The sequence below is a fragment of the Callospermophilus lateralis genome, chromosome 5 (assembly GCF_048772815.1).
Source record: "Callospermophilus lateralis isolate mCalLat2 chromosome 5, mCalLat2.hap1, whole genome shotgun sequence".
In the NCBI taxonomy this organism is placed as follows: domain Eukaryota; kingdom Metazoa; phylum Chordata; class Mammalia; order Rodentia; family Sciuridae; genus Callospermophilus; species Callospermophilus lateralis.
In genome coordinates, this window is record NC_135309.1 from 66,177,058 (window position 1) to 66,189,834 (window position 12,777).

Genomic DNA, 12,777 nt, shown 5'->3' on the forward strand with positions numbered 1-12,777 from the left:
CATGCCAGGTCCCTTATGAAGTCTTCATGCCTTCTCCAGCCACGTGGTGCTGTTCCACAGCTTTTATCCTTAATAGCTTTCTAGAATTTGTTTTCTCTTTGCAGCTACTTGTTTCTTCTTTATAGACTGGAGGTCAGTGAAGGATTGGATTGATACCTGCGCTTCTTAACATCTACAAAAAGTCAAGCTCAGTAAATAGTGCCTATCTTTTTTTGATCAAATATGTGGCCACATTTCTGTCAAAGAATTGTGTAGTATTTTAGGATGGAAGAATCAGTAGAAATGTAGTTAGTTCTCACTTAGGCAGCACATACACTGAAATTGGAACAATACCAAGAAGATTACTGTGGACCCTGTGCAAAGATGACCTGAAAATTTGTGAAGCATTTTGTATTTAAAAAATATATAATTAGACACCAAAATATTAGGTTTCTAGGATATTTTTATTTTTCTGAACAGACTAGTCAGCCAGGATTATAACCTGAGATCAATGCATAGATTTTTCATGTTTTAAATACTTATGCATTGATTCAATTATGTGTTCCCAATTTTTTCATTTGGGTCTTAAAGTATGTCACTATAAAAAGAATAATGCTGGTATGACAGTAGCCCAGATATGGAATCAACCCAATTCATAGATTAAACAGAAAAAGAAAATGTGCTGTACATATAAAATAGAATACCACTCACTCAGTCTTTAAAAACAAGGAAATCATGTGCAACAACATGGATGAACCCAGACAGCATTGTGTTAAATGAAACAAACCTGGCACAAAATGACAAATATTGCATAATCTCACTTATTTAGGAAATCTAAAAAGTCAAGTTCATAAAAGCAGAGAACAGAACCGGGGTTATCAGGGGCTAAGGCAGGGGGTTGGGTATAGAGAGATGATAATTAAAAAAAAAAAAAAAGTAGAAAATTTCAGTAAGGAGAAATAAGTTCTGGAGATCTATTATATAACATAGTGTATACAGTTAATAACAATATATTATATAACTATAAAATTGATAAAAGAGTAGATTTTCATTGTTCTTACTTCGATAAAATAAGTATGTGAGGTAATGCATACATTAATTTGTTTGATTTACCCATTCCGTAATGTATGCAAGTTTCAAAACAACATATTGTACAACACAGATTTTTGTCATGACAAAAAGATGGCTAAATGGGAACAGTTATGGTTTAGATATGAGGTGACGCTCAACAGCTCATTCATGAAGCAATGCAAAGAGGTCAAATGAATAGATTATAAGAGCCTTAACCTAATCAGAACCTTAATCCAGTTGAATGGATAACTGGGTGGTGACTATAGTCAGATAGGGTGTGCATGGCTGGAGGAGGTGGGTCACTGTGGGCATGTACCTGGTGAGCAGAGCTCTTTCTCTGCTTCCTGATGGCCAGTGCCTGCTTTCCTCCTCCACACCCTTCTGCTTCATGTTGAGCCCAGAGCTAAGAGTCAGCTGTCCGTGGACTGAGACCTCTAAAACCATGAGCCCCAAATAAACATTTCCTCCTCGACTTTGTTCTCCATAGGTCTCTTGATCACAATAATGAAAAAGCTAAAACAGAAACTTTTAAACCTGGAAATTTTATTTAAAGGAATAATTCTGAATTTACCTGAACACTAAAAGATATGAAAGGACCTGGGAGTAGGTAAGCTCAAGATGATTTCAAGCGTGGCGCCATGCTTGGGGTCTCCAAAAGTCATAGAGGAGCCACCTTGGTGAGAAAGAACAGGGGTGTCGTTTGCTCATGTTGAGTTCACTCTCTTCTCTGTTTTTCTCAGTCAAGAGGTTATTTATTTATTTTTGCCAACATCTAAATAAGTCTGTAAAGAACCAAGAACAGAAGGGCTTTTTTAATATAAGAAGCCTCCCATAAGTGTAGACCCTCAAGGATCACGATTTTTGCACATCCCTAACATTCATACCCAATTGAAGTACCTTGAGGACAGTGCTTATAAGCTACTTCATATCTTCCACCTAGGTCCATGGTAGAAATGGAAAACAATCAGATTGTCCGTCTTCCTGGGTTGTGAGCCCAATAAGAGCACAACTTGCCTTCTTTTGTTAAATTGTCCAACAGTCGAATGTGATAAGTACTGTAGATCCCTGTGCCTCTCACCCCATTTTAAAGGTGAGAAATGTTGAGGTCTTGAGAATTAAATGGTTTAATCCAAACCACATAGGTGACAGTTAAACTCCATAGCGTATACTGTACCAGACGCCCTCAAAGAGGCCTGTGAACCAGAATCCCCTGGCAGCAACTATAGAAAAATCCCCAGATCACTAAAGCTCTCCCATATATTTCGATGCAATCAGACCAAAAATTTGGGTAGCTCTACTCTAAAACACTACATGATATTTCCTCCTTAGTAAATGTCTGTTAAATGAGTGAGTGATGTCTGTTATTCTTCCATTAACAATCTATTCCTGCATTAAGTCTTGCTCTTGAGCAGCAATCCTCCATTTAAAATGCAAATAATCCTGGGAGTCTTTCCATCGTCTCTAATATCTTCATCAGAGACCTCATAATAGAGAACTCAGTCACTCTGACTGTAGGAGGTGCCTGATATAATGGAGTAGGGCCACAAGGATAGAGTAAAATTCTATTTGATACCTCATAATATTGTCAGAGGCTTCCGCTGCCTGACCCTGTAGCTATGAGAAGGAAATGTAGGGAGGGTTCACCTAAAATTCCTTCAAGTGTTTTATGTTATAAAGCTCCTGTGAGGACTGGTCCTTAGTTGAACAAGGCTTCTATCCCTCCTCCACATAATCTGCGGTCAGACATCCTCAATGACAAAGAATTTCTGAATGGTCTACAAACACCCATCTGTGTGCTGGGACACTTCAGGTGTTCTCCTTTGTGCTCTTAAGCACACACCTGAAGGGTGGGATCTCTCTTCATGGTTACCAGCTTCTCTCAAAAGCTGACCTTAAGGCACTTATGCAAAAGCAGCACAAGTGTCCATCAGGTGATGAGTGGATATATAACATACAGTTTGCCCACACAAGGGAATATTATTCAACAGTAAAAATAAATGAAGTGCCAGATGTGGTGGTGCCCACCTGTAATCCTAGCACCTTGGGAAGCTGATCAGGAGGATGGAAAGTTCCAGGCCAGCTTCACCTTAGCAAGGCCCTTAACAACTTAGTGAGATTGTGCCTTAAAACCAAAAAATAAAAAGAGCTGGATATGTAGCTCAGTCAGTGGTAAAGCACTCCTGGGTTCAATCCCCAGTCATTCCCCCCCCAAAAAAAATCCTATAAAAAGAAATGAGGTATCAATATATGCTACAACATGGATGAACCTTGAAAAAATTACACTAAAGTAAGAGGTCAAATGATCTTATAGATTATAAGAGCCTTAACCTAATCAGAACCTTAATCCAGTTGAATGGATTAACTGGATGGTGACTATAGTCAGTTGTACATGCAGAAAATAATATATGTTGTATGATTCTGTTTATACAAAATATTCAGAATGGGCAAATCCATACGAAAAGTAGATTAGCAGTTTACAGGGAAAGCTAAGAGAGTTTGGGAGAGAATCTCAAAATGACTACTAATCAATACAGGTTTTCTTTTAGAAATGGTGAAAATGTTCTAAAATTGAATGTGATGATGTTTGTACAACCTTGTTAATATATTCTAAAAACAACTGAATTATGCACTTTAAAAGTGTAGAGTTCATGGGGAGTGAGTGACTTTTGTCTCATAAAAAGCTACACCTTTAATAGTGAATTTAGAGAATGAAATTGCCAGGCACCCATCACCACTAGAGAAGATGTTAGAAAGTTCTATGCCACCAGAGTGGTACATAGGACCATAGTTGTGTAGTTTCCCACCTTAAGATATCCATAAGCTGATTCTAATTTCCCATGTTGCTTTTTTCTCCCCTGAACATTTATCTAATTCTTTTACCCATTCTTTTTCTTCAGCTTTTATGAGATTACATTCCTACTTCCCAGATTAAAAATACATGAAATCTGGTGCATAGTATTATAATTCTTTGGAAAGCATTATAAATGAAAATGCAAAATGTATCTATTGTACCTGTTGCTTTGCACATTTTGGCTACAAGCAGTTCCTGAGAGTTTGCACTTATTATGTGTAACAGGAGAGAATGTTCAAACCAGTAACAATGTTTAAAAAGAGAACATAATTCCATCAATGTCTCCTTCTTTTAAAGTTGCCACTCTTTTTCATCCCTTCCAGCCCATGTCACCTCTCACATGGACTGTTGAAGCAGTCTGATTTCCTCCCTCCCATCTCTCCCTCTTTAGTAACTCATCTTTCATAACCACATAGTTAACATTTCTAAAACACAATATAAAGGAGTGCGAACCAGAGGATAGGAGTTTGGGTCCCAGTCTCAGACAGCCTGGATTCACACCTGAGCTTTGCTGCCAACACTTGATCGGCTTAAGCAAATGACCTAATCTTTCTGTGAATGATTTGTCCCTGAATTTTTGTGAGAATTAAATGAGATTAGAATATTCAGTGCCTAGTCCAAATGATGGACTGATTACTCCCAGAGTAAACTTGGGAGAATGAGGTTTTAGGAGACTAGTAGTAAAGGTAGTCCATTATTTATGTTAGATTTGAGATGCCAATCAGATACTCAAGTCAGTCACCATCAGCTCTTATTTTTATTATTACACTTAATAGTCAAATATTGCCACTTAATAGTCAAATATTCCTCACTTCTTCCTAATCAAATCCAAACTCCCTGGTTATCATGCAAGAAACTTTGAAATCTGACCTCAACCTATCTTCTCACAGTTCACAGCCTTTTCTGAATACATCAGGCAAATCTGTGGCTCCAGGTTTTTGATCAAGTTCTTTCCTCTGCTGCTCAATATTTTCCATTTAAAAATTCCCACTCTTCATTCAGGAGAGCCATGTGAAAAAATAGGAAGGTTTTTTGTTTTGTTTTGTTTTGTTTTGTTTTGTTTTGTTTTGTTTTGTTTTTTTTTCCCCGAGCTCCTTTTTCTTGTGTCCCAACAGCACTTTAGGGGTTTGAGAGAAGTTGGCTAAAGAGAATTATTTGAAAGGTAAAGCAGAAAGAACATCCCAGAAGACTGGTTAAGAAAAATAAGGAATAAAGTAGAAGAAAATAATGACTTCCAAGCTTGTGTCAGGAACAACAGGACATGTGACAGTCCCATTTAATGATACGAGGAAACTTGGGAGAATGTGGTTGTAGGAGACTAGTTATAAAGATAGTGCATTATTTATGTTAGATTTCAGATGCCAATCAGATACTCAAGTGAATTTGGTAAATAAACAGTGGAATCTACATACAAGTGTGGGGTTTGAAGAATGCTTAGAGCTAATGATATAAAACTGGGAGTCACAGGAGAGGCCAAGAGATATGCTCTGGAGAAGCCTGGGGAACTCCAACATTTAAAGATCAACCAAAGGAAAAGAAACCAATTAGCCCTGATTATACTTAAAACCAGTACCTACTTAGTTTTAAGTATAATCATACTTATCTTTATGCCTAGTAGTGTTCAATAATGCTTGCTTAATTCATTTTACTACTAACTGCAAGGAAAGGTTGCTTTTTAGAAGTCTTCCAGTCCTCCAGTTTAATGATCAGGCAAGATTTGCAAAAGCATGAAGGCCAACTCTGGTATCTAGCCCAGGATTGAACATGATGGACAGTTTAAGGACTGCTGTAGACAGGCTCACCCTCCCTGACTCTCCCTATGTCTCCCGGACACACTCCAAAGGGCACAGCTCCAGTGCTCATGAGGGATGGCACACAGCCCAGGATCCCAGCACAGCCCTCAAAGATAAATACAAGACCCTTGAGAGCATAGCAGCTGCTGGAACACATGGATGATCAGCAGGACACCCCCCACACACACACACTTAGGTGTGCACTGAAGCACCTCAATGTACAAAACACTGATTTTTGAACCTTTCTCCAGTATCTTATCATGTTTTTCCCATTGACATTAACCATTCAATCCTCATAATTTTCTGACTCCCCCTTGTTTTTATGAAGTATTTAAGGATTTGTAAACCAGGCATTTTGATTAGGCCTTCATCACCCATCACCTAGATAAATTCAATAGCATTCTGGCTGATCTCCCTGCCTCCATTCTCTCCCCACTCTGCCATCAGAACACCACACCAAATCTCTTTCCTGTTAGTGCCCACCAGCCATATCCATATCCAGACTGTAATTAACAAGACCCCATCTTTTCCACACAATAATCACTGTGGCTCGTCTCTGCTGTGTCTCAGCATTGGCCATTTTCTCAGCCCAGGATGCCTTATCTGTTTCTTCATCTGTTGATGCTGCACCACTCCTTAAGTATCAGGCCAATAGTGCCTTCCTCAGGAGCTTTTCTTATTCACCCCAGGCAGAAGGAAAAGTGCTTGTCTATACTTCTGAAACAATTGGTGTGTATTTCTTTAAAACTCTAATCAGAGAGATGATAGTGGTGATGATGGAGAGATTGTTCTTCTGCCTTGGAACTCTTATTTTAGTTTATTTCAACATACAGCACCTAGCAAAGCATATGGAAGAAACTCTTAACAATATTAACTGAATGTCTGAGTAATTCATTTAACCCACTAATCCATTAATACTTAATCCCCACGTCCTGTCATTTAGCCATTATATAATCTTCAGTCTGCATACATTGGATTTTCTTAAAATTCGACTTCTGAGTGTTTGGAGACAGCCACCTAGGTGACTTCCCTTAAGACCCATGTTCCTTAATGGCCAGAGTATCAGTGACTGACCTGGAAGGGATAAGGATGGAAGAGAGTGGGCAGATTCAGGAAGAGCGCTCTAAGATGGGCAAGTCATAAGCTTACAGCTAGAGGAGCAGGGCGTTGACATGATCAGACTAGGCTTTTGGAGAAACCACTGTAAATTCAGTGCAAAGTGTGGAGGAGATGCCAGAGACAGGAGAGCCTCAGGAGGAGGCAGCTGCAGGCCACTCAGGCAGAGAGTGTACCTCCTGGCTCCAAGCCCAGGTCTTTGCCAAACAGTCACTGCTGTCTCTGCCTCTTCTCAGGGCTTCCAGGGCAGATGTGGACACCTTACCAAGGAGCGCCATGCAGTAGATGCTGAAACCACGCACCCCAGGCTAAGAATCAGTAACATGGCAGCACCTGCTTGAAAGGATTACAAACCAACAGACTCCACTTAGAAAGGAACAATGTCCAAGAAAGGGCGAAATAAGGGCGAGAAGCCCGAGGCACTCATTGTCGCCCTTCAAGCTGCCAATGAAGACCTCAGGACCAAGCTCACAGACATTCAGATAGAGCTGCATCAAGAGAAGTCTAAGGTGAGTGAGGGCTTCCTGTGGCCGTGGCCTTGGGAAAGTCCTGGCCACATTCACCTGCAGCAAGCACAGCTCTGTCTGCTGGCCCACCCCAGTATGTCCCTTGCCAGAGGGCAACAACCTCTGTATGCATGGTGGTTCTCTGGTTTGTGGTGGAGGGACAGAGAGTGAGATGAGCATGCTCACTAGATGCAGCTCTACCTCCTCAGGAAGCTGGTGCAGGAAACAAGACAGACATACTGAGACAAGGACGGCCGCCACCGTTTCCTAACGCTTTATTGTACAACCCTGGAGGAGTTCCACCCTTGCTCTCCGTTGAGTATTCCTTCCACAGCATTCAGAGCAGTCCTTGGATGATACATCCTTTTATTTCACTCTGCTGCCCAGTATATTCCAATGGCTTACTAACCCTCTCTCAGTCGAAGGATTTCCCTTACCATTACCGGATATGACCTCCAGCCCCCTCTTTGATTCATCCCACACTACCTACCTTCTCTTGATCCTGCTGCTCTAGTCTCTTTGCTGGACCAAGAGAGATACGCCAAGCACATTCAGGGTCTTTGCCCTTGTTCTTCCCCTGGTCGGAAATTTGCTCCTTTCCTCACCTCCCTCTATGGCTGTTCAAGCTTCACTCATCTGACCACCCAGATCATTTCCCCAGTGCCGAGGACTCCCTGTGGACTATTCTTTTCATTCTCGTTTCATGCTAATTTATATATTTATTTATGTATTTACTTCCTTAGTGCTCATCTTTCCCCACTCAAGTGTCATCTCTCTGAAAGGAGAGACTTGGCTTACTTGGTGTCTCTAGAGCCTAGATAATATCCAGAACTTAAAAATCAACGTCTGTTTATTGAATAAAAGGTGATTTCTTCTTTACAACTCAGTTTCTTCATCAGTAAAGTGCTGCCACTATCTCCTGGGGCTGTGAGGAGGTATAAATCAGGTACATAAAAGTACCTGTGAGAATTAAGTCAGAAAATCGTTCACAAGTGCCCAGAGAACTGCAAACGCTCAAAAACTTATTAATATTAGTGTTCTTTATAATGTTCTCTGAACTTTAGTCAGTTGCTAACCAAATTTAGGAAAATCTTGTTACTTCTCTGAATCTTATCACTAAAATGGATAAGCTAGCACATATCTCACCAGGGCAGAGTCAATATAGAGCAGTTGTGGCCAAGAAAGCATTTTGAAGTATCCATTATGTGCTAAGACATTTTTGATCCCTGTCATCTGGAGACAACCATATCGGTGTCAAGAAGTCTCATTCAGATAACTGTGTAGTAAGAAAGCATTCTAGATCAGCAGCACTAGGTCACAAGGCAATGAGTGTTCTGATTCCATTTTCTATGATTCTTATTCCGTGACATCACTATTAAATGTTAATTTGTTATTTCCCCCAAATTCTATTCCTCCTTGTTTCAACAATAATAATAAATGGGCCTTGGATCAGCAAAACCCACTGCCTCCTGTTTCAGCTAAGCCTTGGCCTTGGATAAATAAACGCTAAAATAAAGTTTACAAAAGAAATTACTTGGTTTCCACAAAGCAAAAGGAATTGTGATTAAAAAAAAAAAAAACATTAGTTTGAGAGTCAGAAGTCCTAAGTGTTATCTTTCCCTCTGGAGGAAAATTTAAGTGTCTCAATGTCTCTGTCTGTAATTCAGATGACTGATTCTGTGACTGGATATCTATGTCTTCTAAGCATCACTGTGCAATAGACCAATCTTGGGAACTTGTTAAGAATTGAGATTTCCTGAGCCTCCAGGCTAAGAATTCTAATAATAAAGGAGACAGAGTGGGGACCAGGACTTGTACCCCTGGGAAGCAGCCCAGGCGATTCAGATGGAGGGGCTTCCCAGTGCCAACAAGCACTCCACTTTAAGACCCCTCCCAGGTCTCACTGCCTGTGAACCTGTCCTTGGTTTTCCCTGGGGCAGTATAATATTTGAAGGGAGATAGACTCCTTTAATTATAGCAACAACAGGATGACAAACGATCTTCCTAGGAAGAGGCTCATTGGTATGAAGACTGGTAACCATAAATTGTCCCTGCTTGTCAGAAAAGCTCTATAGATTCCCCAGAAACAGAGGCCCCAAGGAAACCACCGTTACCATTTTCCTATACATTCGAGCTTGAATGAGGTTGCCTGTCCCTCTGGGAATGGGCACAGGTGTCATCTCCCCTTCCTCTGCAGACACTGACAGGACACTAGCAGTGGAATCTCGAATAAAAACACAGCCTTATCTTTCCCTCTCCTGGCTGCCCCTACCTTTCACCCTGTCTGAAGCAGCTAATTACAACCCAGCACAAAGTGTCACCACCCATCAGCAGCCTTCTCCAAAGAGCACAGGGAATCTAGAGGGCAAACAAGTCATAAAGCAATTTTATTATAAATAAATATGATTGTGTTTTCAAAGAACCAGGCTGCAGCAGAAGGAACATGAACAATAGCCAGACGTAAATTTATACCCTTGGTTTGGCTCTGAGGTGCTGATGATAAAATGATACTGCAACTATTGGGAATAGAGTAGTTAAAGAGTGGAAAGCTTTGGGGTGATGGGCCATTACTCATCTTTCCAGCAAGATATATAATCACTTTGACATTTACAAAACATCTATCATGCACAGAACAGAGTCATAAATACTGATAATGTAAATAGCTACAATGTATTGAATGTTTCTATCCATCACACACCTAACACACCCACTCCAGCCTGCCATGACCCCAGCTCTTATCCTGAGCACCTCAGTGACTCTGAGTAGATCATAGAACCCTCCGTGTTTTCCTCTTCAGTCATATGAGACAATGGTGGCATCTGCTTCATAGGATGTGTGTGTGTGTGTGTGTGTGTGTGTGTGTGTGTGTGTGATGCAGTTTGTGTCAAGTGTATTAAAGGTGTTCATGCATCTATCTCATTTGACCCTCATTACCTGCCTTGAAATGGGCATTGTTGCTATCCGAAATTTACAGACAAAGAAACTGCCTGGCAGGTAGGAGGTGCTCCAAACTACTTGCTGAGTAAACTCACTTGAGCCTTCCTAAATGGTTTCCAGACAACTCTGTCACATAAACACTGTTATAATGTGGGAAGCCTTAGGCTTGGGTGGGGAAAGGATTTCCACCAAGGTCCATCTTTTCCCTGAGCCAGTAAACTGTAATATTTTCCTCTCTCTTTTCTCTGTGTACCATAAGGCTGGGTCTGCTGTTCAGTGTGCGTGAACACATCAGGGATGGCAGTGAGATAAGTAGTCCATTCACTAGACTCCCCGTGGCTTGTTCTCTCCTTCTAAGACAATATAACTGTAGTGAGCAGTGTGATCACGTGACAGGGGGGATGAAGGGGCAGAAGCAGAGAAAAGGATTCAAGGGTAGAGGCAGCAGAACAGCAGGCCAGGTGGCAGGGTCTGGGAGGAATTGGCTCCAGACAGGAATGAGTAGTCTGCACCTGAATAGCCCTTCAGACTGCAAAGAGCTTTCCCCTCCTCAGAGCAAGCCTGGGACAATGGCAGGGCATGATGAATATTCTGATTTCACTGAGGAAGAAAACCAGTTTCAAATTGTTTAACTCATTCACTCCCAGTGACACAGCAAATGAGAAGCTAAAATGGGAATTCCCTCTGTAAGCAAAAGAGATCCGGGGAATGCTGAGCATCTAACTCCACTGTGTGCCATTGTCCCAAAGGCACTCATGGAAAGCTTTCTCTTTCCTCAAGTGCTCAGACCCTTAAGGTTCAAGGCTCAAATTAGGGGTTGGGTATTTATTTCAATCTGCACATTTACCACTGTTTTCAAGATAACTCAAAGCAAGAAATTTAAAAAAATTATTGACCCTTTGAACTTCCTCAAGTTGTAAAGCTTCTTATAAGCAAACTTTCTGTAGTGGTAGCTTTTCCCTCCTCCATATCTCCTGATGGAAAGTTACAAGGCACACGTGAAAATTCCCACCAGTGAGGATATGGGGAAAAGGTACACTTACACATTGTTAGTATGACTACAAATTAGCCCAACCACTTTGGAAAACAGCACAGAGAGTCCTCAAAAGACTAGGAATGGAATCATCATAAGACCCAGCTATCCCACTCCTTGGTATTCATCCAAAGGAACTAAAACCAGCACACTATAGTGATGCGTGCGTACCAATGTTTATAGCAACACAGTTCATATAGCCAAGTTATGGAACCAGCCTAGGTGCCCATCAAGAGATGAATAGATAAGGAAAATGTGGTGTATACACACAATGAAGTTTTATCAGCCACAAAGAATGATTTCATGTCATTTGCTGGTAAACAAATGAAACTGGAAATTATCATGCTGTGTAAAATAAGCTCAACTCAGAACACCAAGAGTCAAATGTTTTCTCTTATGTGAAAGTTAGGGCTGGGGGAAAGGGGGATCTTATGAAAATAGAAGGGAGACCAATAGAGTGGAGGAAGCAGATGGAGAGGGAAGGAGGAACGGGCATGGGAAAATACTGGGAAATGAAATCTACCAAAGTAGTCTATGTCCATATATGAATATACTAATAAATTTTATATATATATATATATATATACACACACACACACACACACACATATATAATTACAATCACTAACAAAATAATAATAATAATAGTACTAATAATAATAGAAGGGAGATCAATAGAGTAGAACCAACTGGATCAGGAGAGGGAGGAGGGAAAGAAAAGACAAGGCACTAGGGGATGAGATTGATCAAAGTGAGTTTTATATGTACGTATTAATTATGTTACATAAACAATGAATACCACAGTTATGTATAAATATAATGCACCAATAAGTTTAAAAAAATAAAAGGAATGAGGAAAAAAAGAAAAAGAAAGCAAATCCTCACCAGCTTACTGAGAGTTCAGCATTCCAGGAACATCCAATGCAGATAACCCAAGTGGAAGCCTCTGTAAGCTTGTTCTGCTTTGATAACCTCTTGGCCCTTCCCTTCCCTTTGACTGGGATCCAGCTGTTAATCCTAGTTCTATGATCACATTAAAGTTCACATTATCACCATCTTTACCTCAGCAGAATTTACAACGGCGTTTTTCAAAGGCCAGACTAGAATGAGGACAGAAGATAAAAATACAACGTGCGGCCTGTGTAAGGTAGCCATGAATTCTTTTCCTTCTGTCATAGTTTAACCTTTCCCTTGTAGGATTAATGTTTCCTAATGATCATTTTTCCCCATAGGACTCCAGGGTGGAAGGGATGTGAAAAATCATCCTTCAATGACCTGTTCACAGCTCCCTCCAACTTTGCCCTGGCCCACCCTCCACCCCACTACTGTGCTTACACCTCTTCCAGATGTCTTCCAAGCTAAGAGTCCATACGACCAGTGCAAGCAAACTCAGTACAGAGGAAACCCAGTTTCACCTTGAACTTCTCTTTCTGTTTGGAAAACAGTTATGGTCTTCCTAACATTATATAGTAATGTCAGTCTTATCATGAT

The 12,777-nt window shown here is 40.7% G+C and overlaps 1 protein-coding gene and 1 non-coding gene across 3 annotated transcripts in view; both read left to right on the plus strand.

The window, feature by feature from the left end:
• The first annotated feature begins 291 nt into the window (after nucleotides 1–291).
• On the plus strand, nucleotides 292–398 carry LOC143400537 (U6 spliceosomal RNA). The gene has a single exon (XR_013091460.2). It is a non-coding gene; the product is annotated as a U6 spliceosomal RNA (small nuclear RNA).
• Nucleotides 399–7,190: 6,792 nt separating this feature from the next.
• Jakmip2 (janus kinase and microtubule interacting protein 2) overlaps nucleotides 7,191–12,777 on the plus strand; it is a 54,497-nt gene continuing 48,910 nt past the window's right edge. For both annotated transcript variants that reach the window (XM_076855943.2, XM_076855944.2), the window contains exon 1: nucleotides 7,191–7,319. In XM_076855943.2, the coding sequence (XP_076712058.2) occupies nucleotides 7,191–7,319 (129 nt within the window). The remainder of the gene's footprint in view (nucleotides 7,320–12,777) is intronic.